The sequence below is a fragment of the Cryptomeria japonica genome, chromosome 10 (genome assembly GCF_030272615.1).
Source record: "Cryptomeria japonica chromosome 10, Sugi_1.0, whole genome shotgun sequence".
Lineage (NCBI taxonomy): Eukaryota > Viridiplantae > Streptophyta > Pinopsida > Cupressales > Cupressaceae > Cryptomeria > Cryptomeria japonica.
The window spans coordinates 623,660,906-623,683,383 of record NC_081414.1 but is presented as its reverse complement, the minus strand read 5'-3'; the positions used below and the strand labels follow the sequence as shown (position 1 = coordinate 623,683,383).

The 22,478-nt window shown below is 37.5% G+C and overlaps 1 protein-coding gene across 1 annotated transcript in view; it reads left to right on the top strand.

Annotated features, from left to right (window-relative positions):
- The first annotated feature begins 622 nt into the window (after positions 1-622).
- LOC131029975 (uncharacterized) overlaps positions 623-22,478 on the top strand; it is a 51,514-nt gene continuing 29,658 nt past the window's right edge. The window contains exon 1 of the mRNA XM_057960660.1: positions 623-1,492. Coding sequence (XP_057816643.1) covers positions 1,178-1,492 — 315 coding nt within the window. The 5' untranslated portion in view covers positions 623-1,177. The remainder of the gene's footprint in view (positions 1,493-22,478) is intronic.

Genomic DNA, 22,478 nt, shown 5'->3' with positions numbered 1-22,478 from the left:
GTATTCTTCTTTCTAATTGCATTTAGAATAACTTGTGAATCACCTTCTATGTGTAGCCTTGTTCTTCCTAGTCTTGAGCACAAGTAGAGACCTAGAGGTAAGACACATGCCTCAACCACATTATTTGTTCCTTCTGAGAGTGTCTTGGCATCCAAGGTTACAACCTTCCCAATATGATTTCTAATTATGCAACTAGCACTTGACACTATTGGATTCCCTCTAGCCGCACCATCAAAGTTCAAACTTCATCCAATTTCTATCCGATAAAACCTACCATACAATCACTCTAAGATTATGTAAAGAATGAGCCGTAACTTTTCAATAAACTAAAGTTCTTTTTAATAATATTATTGCAAAATCTATTTCCAATGTAATACTATTTCTAACACAATTTTACTCCAAACAAAAATAAAAAATAAAAATTGTGTTTGGACAAAAAATTATATAATTAAAAGAAATAGTGTTATGTATATTTAATAATTTTGATTTTGATTTTTTATTTAATAAGGGACAAAAATCAACGAACAGAATCATCCGAACGAATTAGAAAGCTACATGTGTTGTAACTTTACCTCCCATCCTAGTTTAAACTCGGCTCAACTCTGATCAAGGGCGTTGAAATTGAGCAATTCACGACAATGGCTAGGAGATGAAGATGGGCAAGGGTCCCACGTTTACCTCCTACGCGGTTCAATTACTTTCATACCTGCCAAACTCGCTCCCGAACCTCGCGCTCCCGTGACGTTTTAGTCCCTAGGAAATTTCGATGTGGCACAACTAAACTATTGCTTTGAAGAATTCCGTCTTGTCACTTCTTTGGACATTTCAAAACCCCTTTGCGATCATCGGTGGCAATATAGGATGTAACCCAGTTCAATTTACTTGCTCTAAATTCAACGGGTGTTTTCAGATTCAGAATTGGGGCATTCTAGCAGCAGAAATGTTTTCTCCGATACATGGTTTTCACAGAATTTGAAACGGTCTAGATACGTTGGAGAGATTCGTGGGCTTCAAAGATTTTGGGCAGTAAATTTTTTTTGGGAAAGGAAAAACAGAATCAATTGATATTTGATCCAACAGAGAAATAAGGGAATTCAATAGATATTGATCCAACAGGTAGTGAAGAGATAGAATCCAGGGAAGTGCTGTTGTAGAGTGGGCGAAAAAAACAGTCGGAATGGGGGATCATCTGGTGTTGTATGTGGATCGTCTAATAACGCCTTCCTCATTCGAAATTCCGAATGAAAATGTTAAACTGTCATCCCCACCGGGCTCTGTGAAAGATGGGCTTATGAGCCCTCAAGATGAGAATGATGAAGGGGCTCCGTTGATTCCAGGTGGGTCTTCTTCACACACCGAATACGAGATATTTGGTGGTACATCTGAAGGCGGGGTTCTTGGGGTTAAGCTTAATGCTGAGTGCAGAATATGTCAAGAAGAAGACGAGGAGAAGAATATGGAGGCCCCTTGTGCCTGCAGTGGCAGTTTGAAGGTACGCTGTTTTGTCATTTTGTTTTGGGTTTTTTTTTCCTCATATTTTTCTTCAAATAGGTTATCAGAGATCTACGACCACTTTGTAATGATTTGTGCACGGTTACACTTGTATTTTGTGTCCGTCAGTCTGGATGACAATAAAAATGGTTCACATTTGAATTTAGCCCATACTATAAATCTGGCACTCGCTGTTAGATAGTCTCCGTTCGATTAACCTGATTGCTGTTAAAACACAACCCCTTGATTTACATCTATTTAGATTATATAAATACATACATATATGTATACATACATACATATGCATGTGCACACATGTATATGTATATCACTATTGCACTACAACACCTTCAAATTTTTTTATTTTATCACCTTCCATAGGTTTGAGACTAGGATTTGAATCTGTATCCTTTCATGATGTTATGCATGGTGTTTTTGGATCGGCAAGGATTGGTTTGCTTTTTGTGTTTGGTCACGAGGTTGAAACATGAGAGTACATAATTTGAATTAATTAAGATGAGTGGAATGAAATCCCCATGAGCTTCCGCAAGGGTTTCTCATATGCAAAATTGGCATCTGGTTTGTTTGTGATCTAAATGTGTGTGCTTGGATTTTTGAGGGCATTCCATATTTTGCTCTATGTGATATTTTTTTGTGGGGTATTTATAGTATGTCTATTTTGCATTTGTTTTTGTTGGGTCTTTGTATCTGGGTACATTAGATTCCTTAATTCAAAGAAACTAGGCATGAATAGTTGTAGTATATTTGGAGTCCCATAGTTACGCAGAGACGCAGGGATACTAGTGTACAGGGATGTCAATCAAACTATTGTATATGAGCAAATGAATAAGGAGACAGCTGTATTATATATAAATGTAGTCACCAAAAATTGTGGGTATGGGGACAGGTATGTAGCCTATGTTCCTATGGAGTTTCCTAGCAATTATGAATTGGTATAATTATTTCCTATTATACTGTCTGGTACATGGTTGCGACAGAGTTGTAAGTTGGTCATTGCTGTAGCAAGTTTCACAGGGCTGGTTGTTTGAACTGGTTCATATTCTAACAATTTCATTCTATCACCTTCCATGGGGTTGATAATAGGAGTTGAACCTCTGGCTATTTCCTCTTTTATTAGAACTCTTGGTAGGAAAAGCTTATACGGATAGTGATCCTAGTACAGGTAAATTACTAAATTGTTATTGTTCAATTTACCATAGAGATTTTCTCACGAGTTTGAAACTGAATGATTCACAATTCAAATCATATAAGGAGTGTGGAAAAAAAATCCTATGAGCTTCTACATGCGGATCTCATATAGAAATTTGCCTTCTGGTTTGGCTGTACTTATAAAGCCACATTTAACTTTACTCTGTATGACTGTATATGCAAGTCCCATTGAATCTTGGATTTTCATATTTAGGTCTGTTTACATTTTTTGGTTGGGTCTCCATATCTTGTTTTATCCGCATTTGTTTTGTTTGGTCTTTGTATTTGGGTATGTTAGACTCCCTTATTCAATGAAATTAATTTTGTGCAGTTGTAGTATATTTCCAATGTTAGTGTTTGGTACGTGGTTGGGATAGAGTTGTAAGTTGGTCAATGCTGGGTTAGGTGTTGCAGGGAGGAAGGTTGTGCGAACTGGTTCTTATTACAACGAGTTTTAGGCTCATAAGTTGTGTAGAATTGTTTTGAGTTGAAGAGTTACGCTTTGTAATGCAGGAATGTTTATGTTTTAAAGGGTCTTCATATTGAGGATTATATACTTATTTTCGTTTTATTTTCTTTGTGGCTTCACAGGAAAGCTGGTAGAATCTGTAAGGAATGTAAGTTAAATGAAGCAGAGGATGAAATAGATTTTCACTTCAATTGTTTGTCATATGGTGATATTAGGAACATTTACACACATTTGCAACCATAACCCAGTACCAAAAATCTTAAATCAAGACAATCAAACAGAACTTAGAAAACTCATTTTAACAATGGATCCTCATAGTAACAATTATTGTTCAAGTAGATTGAAACAACCCTAGCTGTTATCACAGAGAGATCTGAAGTAATCTAATCTGGGTACTTAGAAGATGCCTAGGCAGGGTCCTAAAAAACAGATACAGAAATATCATGCAGTAACCCCTTTTTTTGTTTTTTTATTTGACTTTTGAATGCACACATACAAAAGAGGTAACGACAAATCTACTTTCTGAAATCTGCCAATGTGCTAGCAGATCACCAGTAACTCATCATGTCATGCTCTCACTACTGCTGCGATTTGACAATGATAGTTGGTGAAGGTTTATGTCCCCAGAACTTCCTGTAGAATGTACCTGTGGGTTTTCATCTAGGCACCAATTGTTGAAGACTTGAAGCTGCATCACTCTCAGAGTAAAGTTCTTTGTTTTTTGGTTTCAAAAAATAATTTCTCTTTCTTTCCAGCCCTGCCTATATTCTCTAACTCCCATGATCCTGAGGTTATGGCAATCGATTCCTCAAGTTCAAATCCTAGCGGTGGAGAATTTGTGCTCTTGAAAGAGAAAATATAGGTCACAGGTTCAAATCCTGCAGGGGGTAAGGTATGTACACCTCATTTGCAGTACAGTTAGGTGCCTCCTGCAAGAAGTACGGGGTAGTCCCATATTACTATAAGCCATCTGTAGACCCAAAAACAGATCGCTTGGTATTGTGGACTATAAAAGGATCCATTTCCATTTCCCATTCCATAATTTGTGGTTACTAACTAACAAACAGCCCCTTTAAATTACTGACAACAAACTGACCCATCACTACATGGACATCTAGTAATGAGATCTCTAACGAAAGCAGTGGCCTTATTTTATTGAGCAACTACCTAACTGGTAGACCAGGCCAGTGGAATAGGAAGACTCAGCCTCTTCATAGTAATTGAAATATCCAATCCCTTCTAACTGTTGATCAGGACTTAGTCAAGACTCAGTTCTGTCTAATTGTTGACCAACTCAGAGCTGCCGATCTAGTCTAAAAGGGGACATTACATCGACATACCTTGATATGTCCTATGGACTAGTTTGGCCCAAACAATTTTAAAAGTCATCTTATCTGCTTGAAAAATAACTGGTGATATAGATGGACTCTTGATATTCTAAATATACCCATCACAAAACTAAATTAAATGGACTCAGAATGGCACATGTGCCGTACCCTTGCTTATGTTGTACACCAAATTACACCTGCTCTTCTGGAATAGCCTAGTCAAGCGATGGAGAATCTGATGGATTACTCTCTTTATGTGAAAAAAGAATTTCAAGGATGACAGTGGTATGATCGTATGAAGTGGGGGTCATGCTGATTGGTTCATTCACCCCACGAGGAAGGAGTATCAGGTGGCAGACTATAGCGTTGATTGGAGTTAGGATGGGGACTGTTGAAGATGTTGCATTGCAAACCTTTGAAGTGTTATTGTTGTTGTGATTCTTATTTGATTTGGAGAATTGTTGCTCTAATCCTATTGAGTTTGTTTGCTGCGTATAACTCTTCTCTTATGCATCTTTGTTCATTATCTTGTAGAAGTTGTCTAAGGATCTCTGTTCTTCTTGGACTTGCTCTTGGTCAACTATTTCATGTATATGTTGATTTTTGTGAATTTCAGTTATGACCGCCCCAATTCAGTTCTCCTTGATTCCAAGACACATTGTGTGAGATGCTCGAGTGATGGAAAAACAAGGGTTATGACTAATGAGGGAAAATTCTTAGTGCATTGTATTGCCTTTGTTTGTTTGAGCTTTCTTGAGTCAACTTGTTTTGTTTTGAGCATTGGATTTTACTTTTTGTTGATTTTGGTGAAATGTTGTTGTTGAGTGCCTTGTGTTGGGATTGAGGGCTTTTGCTTTGCTTTTTTTTTTTTGGTGTTAAAATGATTTACATGAATGAATTAATCTAATGCATGGGAAAGAAAATTTACTATAATTTCTTTCTGTGGTTTCCCAAAATGAAATGTGAAGTAATTAAATACTTGCAAATAATCAATTATTATACCTAAAATGCAATTTACACTATGTTTTTTGGTTTGTTTTGACTTTGGTTTGTTTTGATATTTTGGGTTGTAGAGAGGTTTCAAACTAAATAAAATAAAGAAGCTTCTAATCAATTGTAATCTATGAAAAGCAATTTAAATCTAAATTTACCTAAGTAAACAAATTACAAATCTAATCTGAGAAACAATAAGTCCTTAGGCAACTTTTGGTAATTTAATCACTAATTATTGCAACTTATAAATGAAACTTATAATGAAAAGAATCTAAAGTATTAAAACCTATTTGAAGCTTCGAGATCTTCTTTGAAGTTGTTGTGAATGGAGCCCTTAGAATATTTAGTTGATTTGTTGTGGAGCCCTTAGAATATTTAGTTGATTTGTTGTTTCTTTAACTCTTATAGCTTTGGGGTGCTCCTCTTGATGAAAGGGAAATATCTAAGCTTGAAGATTCCTTGGAAGGAAAGAAAGCTTCAGAAGCTTCTTGTTGTTGCATGAGAAGGATAAAGCTGAGTAATGGGAGATTTGGGAATTGGCTAAAGAGGCATTGTTGACGTGTATTTTGTACATTATCAAACACAGAATAAAATACCCAAGGGTACCTTATCCTCTCTTGAGTAAAGCCTCTGAATGCTGAAGATATCGCGGAAAAGGATCAATCAGGGTGACTTCAAGGTTCTTCGTTGTAGGATCTCTACATGTGGATAAGCACCAGTGGTCGTTGTAAATGCTGTTTCTTCAAGGGGCCTTACGTTTTCGATCTGCAGGAACAGGATTTTCCTAAAGCTAACAGGTTCTCAAAAAAGATCAAAAGATAGGGTTTGCGAGAGATGGATTCTAATCTAATCCTAAGAGTGACTCGATGTAGGCTAGACTTGGTAAGATTCTACCAATTTCAGTATTGCCAAGGAATTACAACTCTACTGGAATTGATGCGATCTTCTAAGGTGATTAGTGATTTTCAAATCATCAAGAATTACAGATACTACCATAAAGATACATATCAATAGTTCAATAATGATTGAAGGTTCAAGCAATCTAAATATCTCCAGTTGACCACACAAGGCGTTCTTACAATTAGTAAGAAGCTAGTGGTTTGGAACGTGAATCTCACCAAAGATCAAGCCCAACACTTAGTCCTTAATCTTAAATACTACTTCGAGCGAGAATGATTCAAGAAAGTAAACAACCATGAAGATAGCCACAAGAATTGCAATAAAACACCATAACTTCAATATTTTATTGATCTCAAAGCCAAAATAGACAACAATTGTTTGAAATTCTTTCTTCACTACTCAATCTTGTTACAAAATAACTTTCTTCTCTCCAAAGCTCTAACTATCTATCTCCTTAATATCTAATCTCTAATCATCTAATGACAAAATGAAAATGAGTGAGGGTATATATAGCATCCTCAATTACAATGAACGACCCAGATCAAAAGAAGATCAATGGCTGAGATTCTGACACCTAAACGCTAATTAGGGTTTGTTACCAAAAGTTCCCCTTTTAGATGAACATTATCAAATGCATAGCCAAATATTTAATTGGCACAAAAGTTGAGGAAACATAGACCAATGATAATTAAGATGCCACATCATTCTATAACAACCTTTCTTCTAGAATCTTATTCCCTTTCCAATGTTCTTTCTTAGCATATGCAACGAATCTGGACACAATTCCTTCAACTTCAACAATGGGAATCTCAAGAAGATTCTTCATGCGTTCCTCCAAGTGGATAACCTGATCAAAGGCAGTGAGGAGAGCAGCTTCCCATCCAGGTTCGAGTTCTTTGATCTTCTCAATCAGGAGCATAGTAGTGAACATCAGATCCTGTTGCTCATCTGTGATGACATTGTCATCTTTGCAAAAGATGACCTTGAACCTCTCTTCCAACTCTTGGAGGTCTACATCTGTCTCAACTTCGATCCGTCTGCCAAGAATGGTACACAACACTTCAAACACCTTGTCCTGAATTGGATGGATGACACCTTCAACTTGATTGCATTTGGTGCTGATATCTTCGAAAAGAACTTCTTTCATCTGGAGTAGAGTTGACCACTGAAGTAGGTTATGAGCTCCTCCATCCATTATCTTTTCCTGTGCTAGGATCTTCCTTGGTGTTTGCCTGATTACTTGCAGAACAGGAATGATAACATCTCTAGTGTGAGCGAAAGCGGCTATAGTTATCATTAGGTTGTGGACGATCTCAAGGACCTGGATAGCTCGGTGGATTGTCTTCATCATTCTTGTTGTAAATTCAACAGCTACCATGTGGGATTTGTCAATCCAAGAGCTCATAAGCTGAACCAAGCTCTTGACTCTTTCTGCCTCGCCAACTGATTCAAGGGGAAGTGCTTGCACAGGAGATACTGCTGGATCCTGACGTCCGAAGGGCTGATTGAGATGGCTAAAGTAACCTCTCCAAGCACCTCTCTCTCTCTCAAGCTTCCTATTCTTTTCCATTTCTTCTTTAAGTTTGCCCTTAAGTGCTTCAAATGAATTAGTTGCCTCATCCATTGCCTGTTCAGTAGTGAGCGGACCAAGCTCAAATGTTTCTACATCATACTCTTCTGCAAGAATTTCACCTTCATACTTGTCCACTACTGGTGTAGCTATCTGCAATTTCCTGGATCCTGTCTCATCTCTGATCACCTTGGACATCTTGGTGGCCTTCCTGTTTTCTATTACTTCTTGAGAATTTCCTATAAGGCTCTCTAAGTCAATTACATCATCTTCATCTTCAATCACAATCACCCTCGTCAATCTCTCCTTCAACCAATCTAGAATGGCGGATCTCGTCTCTCTAACTTGTATTTCTTTAGGCAATGGTTCGTCTTCTCGGAGAGGAGATGTCGCTTCATCATCATTCTTCTCTTCATGTAGCTCATCAACTTGGGGAGATTGACTTGATGAATGTTGAGGTGTCTGCCCCTTTTCAGGTTTATCATTCTGTACCATGGACTCCATAGATTCATCAACCTCAGGCACCGTCTTCTCTTGTCCTTCAGCTTGACTTGCCCTCTTTCCATGTCGAGAAGATGTGCCTGATGAGCGATCTCGATTGGCCTCTTGCTTCTTCTTGGAAGGTTCTCTTTTCTCAGGTCTTTCTTTCCTCTTTGCGCCTCTAGGATGAGAATTATCTTCACTTACGCTCGCTCCTCCTTCTTCTGGTCTTTCCTCCAAAGTAAAAGTCATTGGTATGTTCTGCTCTCTTAGCTTCTGATGTTGTACATCCACCCATCTGCGAGTACATGACAAAACTGGAGCCATCAAAGCTCTCAAGTCCAAAACCTCAGGTTCATTCCAATCTATCTTCACTGCTTTGTCCTCTCTGTCATAAGATGACTGGAGATGTCTACCGCTATCCTGTGCTTGATCTGCTACCCTATAAACTTTGCATTTCCTGATTAGATCTAAGGGTAGCCTGGAATGCATCTTTCTTTTAACCTCTAAATCACTTGAGAGATTCATCCAAAAGTCCTCGACCTGAAATTCGTGTTTGTACTTTCTACCAACTGTCTCCTCTATATAACCATGAGGATCAAAATTCTCCCTCTGAGGCAAAGAATGTGAATGAATATAAAGCCAATTCCTTCTCTGCATCATCCAAGGCTTGAGTATTAGGACATACCTCAACTGAATTCCCCAATATGATGGGCATGGGAATTCCATTTCCATGCTTGTGTCTGAATGCCTTTGCATAAGTTGCCAACTATCTAGTCACCTCAAGTAGCACTATCCTATTTGTCGGATACCTCGGCAACATGTAAGGAGGTAAAGGACACCCATGAATTTTGATATATGTAAACTTTTGAAACTGGATGAACCATGCACCATGCTTCTTCACAAGTTCTTGTGCATCCAGAGATAGTCGATTATGAATCCCACCTTGCAATATCCTAGTGATGTTCATCATGAAGGTGTCGTTGACTAACTTGTAGTCACCTCTAGGAAGATGATGCAAATGAACATAAGAGTCACAAACTCTCACTTCTCCGGGTCCTCTTCCGATCACTCCTCTATGAGGTAGCCCAGCATATTCGAAACTCCTGATCAAGGCATATATGACATATGAGCTCATGTGGAACGATCTGGTAGGCTTTAGTCTTCTCAACTGCACATCCAGACAATGGCTAATAATTCTAGCCCAATGAATCGTTCTTTTTCCTTGGACTATCACTTGGATGAAGTAGAACATCCACTTTTCGAAGTAGAAGGCTTGTGGAGCCCCTGTAACTCGATTGAGCAAGGTTACCAAATCTCTGTACTCCTCCTGGAAGTCGATCCTATGTGGTGTGTTGGGAATCTTGCCTAGGCGGGGACGACTTTTGAGCAACCAATTCTTATTGATGAGATTCAGGCAAGTGTCGGGATCATCCTCATATATTGACCTGGCTCCTTCTAGGCTTTTGTAAATCATATCTTTATGCTCTGGAAGATGAAAAGCCTCACTTATAGCCTCGTCTGACAGGTAAGCCAAAGTGTTTCCTTCCTTGGATACAATCGATCTCAATTGTGAGTCATAATGGCGGGCACACTCGATCATCAGCTCATGACACTGGACTGCTGGAGGGAAACCGACCGCCTTGATGATGCCACTTTCAATTATCTTCTTTGCGATAGGTGATGGCTTGCCAATGTAGGGGACCTCCCAAAACTTCTTCACACTGAAGTTTCCCAAGTTGTTATCTCTGATATTGCTCCATTTGGACACGATCCTGGTCTCCAATTCTTCATTCCTCTGATCTTCCTTCATGAGAGCTGGACGACTAGTAGATGCTCCTGCCTTTGGAGTCGCCATCTTGACACCTACACAACATTTCACAATTAGTAATATATCTTGAAGAGTAGCAAGGAAGATTTAAAAGGAAGATAAAAGATATTAATTAGGAAACTTCATGATAAGTCTTGAGTTATCATTTCCTAATTAACTACACCAAACGTGGAATCTTCAAAACAAAAGTTCAAAATTCAAATCTTCAACAATGGTGTCAAGGTGATTTTGCCATACCTCCTCTTGAGTACTAACTCTAAGAAATGATTCAAAAATAGGTGAATTTCGCTAGGCAAAATGTAGATCAAAGCTCTCCCTTGAACAAAATGCGCCTCCTTTAGCCTTCACAAGATTCAACTCCACCTCCTTCTAGCCTCCAACACTTGAGATAAATTTGCTCCAAATAGACCAGATTTCGCACCTTCTTCTTGCTCTCCAAATTCGCACTTGAAGCAATGAGTGAATGATTCGAAAAACACCTCCAATATATAGAGCGCCCACCACCTTGCTCCCCCTAGGCCGACTTGGCAAAATGGGCTTAAAAAAATAAATAAAATTGCAAAAAGGAGGGGCCGACTTGATAAAATAAATAAAAATAAGACCTTAGGCGCTCCATATTTAATTTTAATTTCACAAAAATTAATTTAAATGCCTTAACAGTAAAAGTTCGATTTTTTTTTTAAGGCTCAAAATTAATTTATTAAATGCCAATATGTCCTTTATTAAATGCCAATTTAATTTAATTTCTTCAAATGCTTCGAAGTTAGCAATTTTGGCATTTAATACAATTTGGAGGATATTAATGCTTCAAATATGGTAAAAATGAAGAATGCCATTAACTTCGCCCTGGACCCTTGGCAAGGGTCAGGAGCGAACTTTCAATTTTGCTCTTGCATTCCGCATTTTTCTTGCCCAAAACTTCATCTAGTCATTTAAATGGCATTTCTTATTGGAGTTTTGAATTTGATTTCATTTGATCTTTAGGAGGAAAATGTATTAGGACCTTTTCGCCCTGGACCCTTAGAGAGGGTCAAGAGCGATTTTCCACTTTTGCTCTTAATCCTTCATCCTTTAATGGCCAACTCTCCTTGTGGGATAAGCGATGATCTCCTTCACTCGTTCCATGCATGCTTGATTTGCTTTTGCAATGCAAAATAAGGACTTCAAAGATTTTCGCCCTGGGCCTCCAGTGAGGGTCAGGAGCGACTTTTGTATTTTAGCCTAGGATTATCAAGTTTTGAGGTCAAATCCTTGTTCACCACGCTTTAGAAGACCTTTTCCACCTTTGCACAACCTTGCCTTAGCGTAATCTTGGAGGGAAGTTGTTGGTTTTGTAAAAATCGCCCTGGACCTTCAGTGAGGGTCAGGAGCGCTTTTCTTGCTTCTTGGTATATTTCCTTATTCTTTAGACTCCCAATCACTTCTAAGGCATAAAACATCATTTCTTCCTCCTATCCAAGTTAGGTTTTGCCTCAAAATTTCAAACAAAGAGGAGAATCTTGAAAAATCGCCATGGGCCTTCAGTAAGGGTCAGTAGCGCCTTTTGTTTTTTTGGGTTGATTTCCTCCTTTGTTGACCACTCAAATTATATTCAACGGACAGAACATGCTTTCCTTGATCTCTTCCAATCATAAAATCACTTTGATCCTGCAAGAACAGTGCAAATTTTTAAAATCAAGCTCCGGACCTTCAGTGAGGGTCAGGAGTGAATTTTGCCTTCTAGGCCAAAATGCTTCACTTTTCACCATGAAATGTCCTTGCTAGGGAAGATTTCATCTTGTTTCACGTTATGAATAAAAGTTCATGTCCAAGAAAGGTCTAAAAATGTGCATATAAAGAATTTCGCTCTGGACCCTAAGAGAGGGTCAGGAGCGAAATTACCCTTCTTGGGCAAAACTCCATCCTTTCATTATCTTCAATCAAGTCTGGATGCTTCACCCTGCTCATTTTGTCCTCCACCACGCCTTTGATATCTCAATTTGACCAAACAAGGTCAGGAATGACTCTAATAAGTTTTTTCGCCCTGGTCCTCCAGAGAAGGTTAGGAGTGATTTCGATGATTCCAACAAAATCCTTCATCATCTCGAGTTAAAATTGCTTCAGGCGGGTGGAGAAAGGTATTCACTTTTCATTCATATCCAACACTTGGTTCCTTTTCACTGCAAGATGAGGGAAATCAAAATTTTGCCCTGGGCCCTCAGCAAGGGATAGGAGCGATTTTTCCCGTAACCTTCAAAATTCACCATTTTTTATGCCTTCAAATCTTCAAAAGCATCAAGTTACGTCCAATCATCTCTCCTGGAGACCCTGCACAAAACAAATTAGAAAAGTCAGTGACAAATATGCCTTAGATAACATTTTCGCTCTGGACCTTGAGAGAGGGTTTGGAGTGATTTTGCCCTTTCTGGCTAAACTATTCAAAATTTAAGTCTCTAATCACTTCACAAGGCAGAGTTAGGTCATTCTCAAGGCCAGGAACTAGTTAGCAAGCCTCCTGAAAACAAGAATTTGCACTCAGGATGAATTTCGCCCTGGACCCTTAGCAAGGGTCAGGAGCGATTTTTGTGTTTCAGGCATCATCTTACTTCAAAAAATTGATCAAAACTCACCTATGCAAAAACACACCATTTCACCTTCAAAATGCTAACACTTAGCCAAAATTGGATTTTACCCCAAAAACCTTGATTAGACCTAACCTAAGACTTACTTGACTCCCCTGAAAAGTTCACCTTACTTCAACAATCTCAATCCTCAGGAGGACGCTTAATAATTTTCAAAATTTGACTGGACTCAACTTGAACAACATCAGAAGAAACCCCTAAGGTTTAGCCCTAGCCCAGACAGACAACTCACTCACTCAAAACCCTAAAAGCAGAGAGAAGAACAAGCAAAACGAGAGCGAAGAAGAGGGGGTCCCCATTCTAATGGGGTGATGTGTGAAATGGTCACAACAGGCATGTAGATATCTAAAGGTGATCTTGTTCTTAGGGGAAGGGATCTAGAGCTTCTAGCAAAATCTTGTAGAGGCAACTTGATTCCTTCTACTCTATAGCTTTAGTTAGTTGCTTCAATGTGCTTCAAATTGGCTCTTCAATAATGGTTGTCAAATGAATGATGGAAGGGTGGTAATCGTATAGGAAAAATAACTCACAATTAGAGGGAGGATGGCAAATAGTTAAGCAAAGAAGGTTAACAATTAAGATTGAATGGTGCCTTCAAGACTCAAGAATATTATCAATTTGAGGTAGAATTGGAAGAAAAACTATCGTGATTGGAAGATTCATGCATCAACAAAAGACAACAGCATGAATGTTTGATTGCTTGGTTTTTGACCTAGTTTAAGGGGAAATTACGAATTATTTTCTTTCTTAGGAAGATGTCACTAGTTGGAGAAAAAAATACTTTGCTATTGATGAAGAGTAAGAATTAGAAGGTTGAGTCATCATTGAGTTTGGATAAAGAATATGCTTATGCCATTGTTGGGTTTAAAGCTATGTTGCCGATTCGGGTACAAATACAAATATGGGAACGGATTTGTGGGTATGACAATTTTTTTTCCTTGGGTACAAGTACGGGTATGTTCATATATATATATATATTATATATCAATGAATTTATTAAAAAACCTTTAAAATCCATAAATTGCAAATTAATATAGTTTATCAATATAATTAATAAACTATAAATTAAAGAACTTTAAAATTTAAAAAACTTGAATAGCGATAGATGATATGAAGTTGAGATTTATTTCATTGACTATTAAGTATCCATCGTGCGTCTTAGGATTCAACTTAGTAAAGAAGAAACAACTTCTTTTGTGTCAGTCGACGAAAATAAGGTAATGGGAGATGTCACAAATGACAAAAGAAATCGGAAATGTAGATCCAAAAAATATTCAGCAAATGTAGATCGACTGTTTATTAAATATGTAGCAAACTCCATCGAATCTGGGACGAATCCAGGGCCGGACTGGTATCGGTCTTGGACCCAAACCCGGATCGAACTTGGCCTTGGTTCCAGCCTCAAACTGCCAATCCCATTATGTGAGGTCTAAAGTATTTGTTTGGTGTGTTCATCCATGCAAAAAATGGATGATGCATGGAGCCACTTCTCATGCATGGTCCTAGAGAGATGATTTTGTTGGAAGGTTCTAAATGTACAAGTTTCATGGAAACTAATAAATTGAAGAAAGACAATAAATTCATTTGTTCTTGTATAATTGCAATACAATCTACATAAGCCTTTATAGCATAATGTTTCTAAAATTGTCTTGTTTTAAATATGGAAATACCCTTCTTTTTTTAAGCATACTTTTAATAACATACTTTACCTAGAATATTCCATACAAAATTCATATCCTATGGGGTTGAGCCTCTAGCATCTCAAGGAAATGTATACCTTGGATTGAAGAAATAGTAAAATGTAAAATTGTTTGGGAACTTGTTGGTGGAAACAAATAGAGCATCCATTAAATCAAATGATCAACTATGGGATGGAAACATATATGTACAATGATGCTTCTCATTTAACTCTTCTTCATTTGCTAGGATGCATTCACATGCAAGGTTGATTGTTAGAGCATAATGTTTATTTGGGGATTGCATTTAATGTAAGTGCTTCTAAATAACATTTATAAGAGTTTAACTTATAAGGTTTAGCCTTTCAAAATAGTAATATGACATTTGTCATTGTAAGTTGGGGGTAAATTTATAAAGTTTACTTTTCTTAATAATTAACTAAGTTAACAACCAAGAGGTTATTGTTACAAGTGTGGTTGCCATTACACCAAAAGATCGACCTATTAATGCCCTATACAACCACTAGACTTATAGAATCCACAGGATGCGGTTAAGCCATGTCACAAACCTGAGCGCTGCGCTGCACAACACAAGGAGACCAAGGGCACACACCTTGCAACAATCCCCCCCCCAGTGCAAGCGAGGGGTTTGAACTTGTGACCAAGCTCTGATACCACTTGTTACAAGTGTGGTTGCCATTGCACCAAAAGATGGACCTGTTAATGCCTGATACAACCACTAGACTTATAGAATCCACAGGAGGCAGTTAAGCCATGTCACAAACCCGAGCGCTGCGCTACACAGCACAAGGAGACCAAGGGCGCACGCCTTGCAACAGTTATAAGGTGAAAGGTTGTGACATAAGCATCAACCACTTTGATTACTTTAATTATAGGGAATTACATTGAAAATACGACATATTTTTGATATGTGTGCGAGATCAGACTGTATTAGAGGTATATTTGTACATTGTATATGCATATGAGACCATTAAGGAAAGATGGGAAGGAAGAAGGCACTATAATTTACAGGTTCTTGTTATGTTTGTATTTGTACAAACTTATTGTAAGTTCCTCAATAAAAAATGATGATTTATGAGATTTTTAACCAAAAGGTTTTCCCCCATGTAAACAGTCTGTTTTTGTCTATTCTATCTACTTTTGCAATTCTCATTTACATTAATTTTTTATTTTTAACACTTTGTTTTCAAAGATTCTATTACTAAACTGTATGTGAGCTTGATTATGTTTGTGATAATAATTTTTATATGTGATCTTGCCTTAACAGTTTAGTTTGAGAAACTACAATTTATTTATTTCAGATTTTGACATGTTCTTATCATTTATATCTTATGATACATCTATCATTGACATATTTGTAAAACATTATGCTCTGGATACGGGTTCCTTCTACAAGGATTTTCTGCTATGCTATATTGAAATACAACACATGTATAAAGGAAGTTCAATTCATCCTCAAGTATTTTTCCAGAGGATGAAGGCAAAGGATGCAGAGTTTGGCTTTACACCTGCCAATTGCATTTCCTTGAAAGTTTCTAAAGCCAGTTTTACAACAAATCCATTTTGGGCTATCTTGCAATCATTATAGTTCACAAGGATGCATAGCTTGAGTCTTGAGGTTCTTTGTGAAACAATTCATGTACCTTGTCATTTGCATACATGTCTACCAGGGTAGTAGCAACTTAAACATCTGACGAGTGTCATTTGCTTCTAAGTTGTAGGTTGAGTATTGCCTAGTTACCACTCTGTTTTTGGTCTTTTGAGGCTCTTGGGTATATCAATGTAAACATATCTTGACAACAGAATTGCAAAGATCATACCCAAGTGAAGCAATTATAAATTTTTGATTTTCTTTAATATATTTTTCTGTTTTATCCCCAAAAAACTCCAAATGACCCGCCATTTAAACATTGGGATAGTTACAGGAGTTATCCCAATGAGGATATATGATGTCCATTTCAAGACCTCTGTTGTATGTTCTCTTCATGTTCAATATAAATTTATGTTGCTTTATACCTTGTTCAAAGAAACTCATTATGTTGGTTTATACTTTGTTCAAAGAAACTCAATTTATCAAGCTTGTGTTGCTTTTTGTCAATCTTATCCATCTTTCATTGTTTTGTAGAGTTGTTGTACAAATTGAGCTAGACGTGCCTATGTTATTCTTACATGGCTGAGCTACTTCATATATTGTTTATGTGACCTTTCTCTTCATTGTTTGGGCTCATGTTTCCTTTGGATGCGATGCATTCCACATGTTGCCTCTGGGATTTCATTTGGTGGGCTTCTACTCGGAGTTTCCATGCCATGCTACAAAATTTCCACTCAAGCTCATTGGCTTCCTTGCTCAATAGGCTGCGAGGCCTATGTAGATCTCTATGTAGGCTTTAAAATACTTTTGTTGGCCATAATTGAATCAACAAGGAATCTTATTTGCATCCACAAACTAGTTGTTGTACATGATAGGATACAAAGGTAACTTGAATACAAATAGTTTCAAGTAACTTTGAAGAGTGGCTAAGTGCAAAACAAACAAAACTAAAATGATATTAAAATATTGTTCTAAAAGTCTCATTTTTCAAAAATGAATTTGGTATAGTGTTGTCCTTTTGATCAAGAATGGATCTTTTGGGCAAGCAAGAGAACTTTAACTTATTTGAGAACATGATAGCAAGTGTGCTAAGTCAATATAAAAAATAATACTCATAATAGACACTTAAAATGATACTATCTTATGGTATTTCAAACGGTCAACTAAAGAATTATCTTAATTAAGAGCGAGTTCAAAACATCTAAATAAGGTATCATCTTTGCATTAGAAAAACAGTTCTACCTTGCTAAGGTCATCTCAATTATGTAATTAAAATGACAACAAGATCACAAACTCGAACTATAATCAAAAGGATGTCCATAAGGGACACCTAGAATTCTAATAGGCATTATAATGATATAGCATGACATAGTGTGTTTGAATGAATATTATAATATAATTTATGGTGTGATATTTTGAATTTATATCACTATATTTTGAGAAAGGCATTGTAAACATATTGTACATGACTTTAATGTTTATTGAAGCCTTGAATAATAGTTGTATGAAACACATTAATTATCGTGTTAGTTTAAATGATCCTTGAGTGAATAGATCATTATGATGTTACATTAGCAAAATTCTTCAGACTTCTTGGTTATAATACAAGTATTTATGATGGATGGTTGTGGCTCTAAGGAATTATTTGGGGAGCATGCTTGGAAAGGATAGCCTAGCTTAACTACGATAATTTTCTTTAGAGCTCTTTGATAGTTTATGTTTAGTGGGATGATTGTTTGCTTATTGAAGAAGCATGGAAATATATATTTAATTTTTTTTTTTGGGCAATATCTATATTTCAGGAGATTATCATTCTTTAATCGGTATCTCAACCTATACACACATAATTGCTTAGAAACTTAGTATACCTATTCAAATATGATTTAAATTATGTTGTAAACTCTCATAATAAAAAAACCAATTCTATTTTGTTTGATAAACCTAACAAGATCTAGATCAAACAAGGGATGCAATGCGTCAAGTTCTTGCCAATAGTGTTGATAAAAGAGGCGAGAGAGAGAGAGAGAGATAAGTATATAGATAGGGAAAGACGTTCAGAAAGGGAGAGTAAGAGGGATGTGGAAAAATACATAAAAGTTGCTATCATTTGTTTAAATTAGTTCTAAAGTAAAATAAATTAAATTTGTGTCATTAGTTCTAGAGGCATTCTACGATGACAACAAGTGGTGAAGTGTAAAAGTGTAAGTATGTTAGTAAAAACTCAGACCCTAATCATCGTGGGTGAACCTCTATTAAAAAAAATGGCTCAAAAATGAGAAAACCCGTCTCTCACGAAACCTTGGCTGTGATTTTAGTTTGCCCTGGCTGCATTGCAATTTTATGTAGAAATATGGCATGGTATTATACCAGAAAAGTACTTGTCATGATTTCTTGGAAAATTCTCCATGTGATTATTCCCTCAAAAGTCTTGCAATTTCTTTGTGCCGTAGACTGTGTGATTCTCCTACTCTTCTGGTTTTCAAACCTTGAGCTCTAATGCCATAAAGAAAATTTTGAACAAGATGACTAATGGCATTAATCACACACAATAATCGAAACTTAAAAATTATACTCATAACATTGCATTAAATATACAACAATAAAAACTTCAAAATGTGGAAGCATACACAGATAATTACACCTTGAAATCTATTTTTCATTTCTTCAAAAACTTGCAAGGCAACCTCCACAACTGATGTTATTTACAGCTGCATGAAAATTCATTGTACTCTGTATTTATTTAATCTTTCTATATTGCTCCTATCTTTGAACTAATTTTGCCAAAAATCTAATCTTCCAAAAATCAATTTCAATTACAGAAACATCCTTATCACTTATAAGGACAAGATGGAAGATGGAAAATATATTTTAGACTTTGTTTAAAATTTATTTAGCTAAATAAAATACTGTTATTTTAATCACTAAAGTGAGATACAAGATAGACTAACTCGAACTGCTTGAACTTTCCAACACGTTCTTGTGTGGAAGTTCCTTTCCAATCTAAAAACTCAACATTACCCTCAGTTTGCAGGAAATATTGACCAGCTGGCACATTTTGAAAACCGTGATTTTCAGGCATTCGTTCCCAGGAAATGACTAATTACTTGATGTCCAACTTTTCTATCTCTATGTAATGTCCCCTACTTGTTATAGGTTTGTTAGCAATGATTTTCTCATTTTAATACATTTATAACTTAATTAAATTGATTAATGAGGAGACAAATACTATCAACATCTTTAATTAAAGTTCTTTTAAACGAATTTATGAAACAACTTATGATCTTAACTCTATCATACAAATTATAACTGTTCTTTCTGAACACTATCAGTAGAGTATAAATTAAAAGTAAATAACGTGACTTACCTTGTATTGAAAGAATGTAACTGTTATCACAAAAGCTTGCACCCTTGCCGAGCTATCAACTCAACAACTTTGTGAAACATGGAAACAACCCCGAAGTGTGGGACCTTGCGCAAGGGGGTTCCGGAGAAGGCCACTTCCTTCTCAATCCAGGTGTAGGTGTTGAACCAACTCAACACTTCAAAACTTACTCCTAAGCCTATCCTAACAACTTGCAGAGGAAAAGGGAAGAGGGAAATGCTTAAAATAAAAGGAGGTGATGCACCAAGAAGAGATTGTTCCTCTCCCTACCCGAAATGACACAATAAATCAATTGAAGTACCCAGGAGATGCACAAACTTCAGTTGTATGAGTGACCCCAATGCATGTATGGAGGTTAGAATTCATTGAATGTCAAGAGGGGAGAAGGTTTCCCACAAGTCACACTCAAAAATAAGTTAACACAACATATATGAGAGAAGAGCCACAAAACATACACCTATGGTGAAGGTAAGGAAACATACACAACATACATAAGTTTGAAGGAAGGCAAGAATGGTGATTTCAATTCATTATAAGGCCAATGGCCAAACTTACAGTTGCATAAATGTAAGATAAATACAAGAGAAGTGAAAGAGCATAGAATAGCTCAAGCCAACAAGGAGAGAACCCTTTACAATGAGGCTTAACAACCTTTATATAGAAAATAGGTTACAAGAGTGATGATGACCCCTGTGTGTGCAGGGAAATGTCAGTCTGGGAGTGCAGGGAAGTGCATGCACTTGACTTTCTGTACATGCACTTGACTTTCTGTACATGCAAGCAACCTAGCCATACCCTGAAAAAGGCAACCCTGAGAAGGGTGGATTGATTGACCTTCCAAAGTCAGATCTTGCAGACATGACATAAGTTACCACAACAAGCATGGCTCTGTACCTCTCTTGATGGAAATCCTGCCAAAATCATTAAATGCGCCCTTGTGGCTCCACAAAAGAAGGCACACAAGACACAGTCGTCGGAGCATTTAAAGCTTTGAGTGTTGATCATGCCATCTGGAAGTGTTGCAAGCCGGAAAGAAGTCCGAGGACTTCGGAAACTCAGGTTCCCGAAGTGGGGAAGACAAGGAAAGAACTTCGGAACCTCGGGGTTTCGGAGTTCCGGGGAAGGGGAAGGAGAACTTCGGAACCTTGAGGTTTCGGAGTTCTGGGAAAGGGAAGAAAAGACTAAGTAAAAGGAAAAGGGGAGACCTAGCAAAGGAACTTCAGAACCTTGGGGTTTCGGAGTTCCGGGGCACTGAAGAAGGCTAAGGAAGGAACTTCGGAACCTCGAGGTTTCAGAAAAGAGGGAAAGACAGCAAGGAAGGGACTTCGAGGTTCTGGAGTTCCGAGAAAAGAAAGGGGTTAAGGAAAAGGAACTTTGGAACTTCGGGGTTCCAGAGTTCCGAAGAAGGCAAGGAAAGGGAACTTCAGAACCTCGGGGTTTCGGAGTTCCGCGAAGGAGAAAGGAGAGGCAGCAAAGGGAAGAAACTTCAGAGCCTCGGGGTTCCGGGGAAGGGAAGAAGATGAGGAGGGAATTTCTGAACCTCGGGATTCTGGAGAAGAAAAGAAGAGAAGACAAAGAGAAGGAACTTTGGAGTTCCGGGGAACATGAAAGAAAAGGGAAGCAAAGGAAGGAACTTCAGAACCTTGGGGTTCCGGAGTTCCGGGAAAGAGAGAAGGAGACAAGGGAAGGAAAAAAGGCAAGGAGGGAACTTTCTCCAGACAATACAACACTTCACACTTCATAAATCCACTACTTTTCTCCTTGATCAATTGGGGCAGCTTTGGTCCATGGAACATATCTCTGATTGGTTCTCACTGATGGACCAAGGGTGTCATAAAATGACAACAGTAATCTTGGGGGAACAACTTGCACCCAAGGAATTAAACACCTACATATTCCATTATTGTTATAATTAGATCTAATCTATTCAAGCAGTTAGAGTTCGGAAGTTGGAACATGAGAGGGTTTGCACGGATCCGTTGTCTACCAAGCCCAAGGAATGGTTGCTTCTAGCCTCCTTGCTAAACTTGGCGGCCCATTTGGCTTGCCCCTCAAGTCCATTCCCCATACAAGACCTACCTTGTGGGTTTGGCATGGAGGGTGCAATTTGGCTTCTCGACTCCAAGGGTCTTTATGACTGCTTGGGAGCCCCTCATTGCCATTGGATTATGCTGCTATCCATCCCTCAAAAGAGGCACCAACAAACTTATTCAATACATATGGAACGATTGTACATTAATAAACCAATTTCTATATTATCAGCAGTTATAGTCTGCTATGATTTATATCACAGACTTATTCCTTTAGGCTAATTCATATTTCAGAAGATTAACAGAGCTACTACTCAATAAAATTTAATATAAATAATTATGACTTCATTCAGATATGCACAGTAAAATACCAGCATACTGCTCAGTAGGCGTTTATTTCAAATAACTGAACATACATAATGATGGCAGAGTGGGTAAATGATATATTGTTTGCTGAATATCCTCTTCTAATTGTTCTGTTCTCTGAAGTAATAATCCTCCTCAGATTGTTACGTGCTGGGCCAGCGTCTCTTTATTTTCTGCAGATCCCTTCCTTTAATTTCCAGCAACTCCTTCTTGTTTTCCTTCCTTCCCCGATTCCTTCTCCTTTTATATCCTTCAATACGAGGGAATCGTGACTCTTCAATATTTTAGCCCCTTTGGAAGAGTCGCAACTCTTCCTATTTAAAAATTTTAATTTCTAGAAAATCGCTGCCCTTTGATATTAAGCATAATCACTTTCTTTAGATTAATCGCTGCCTCTCATTTGATAATCGCTGGCTTTTTTAACATGCCTTCATTATAACATGCCTTCATTATTATGCCGTCTTCTATGCATTCACTTTTCATCATGATATTACGTCTGCTCAGTAGCTATGTAGATATA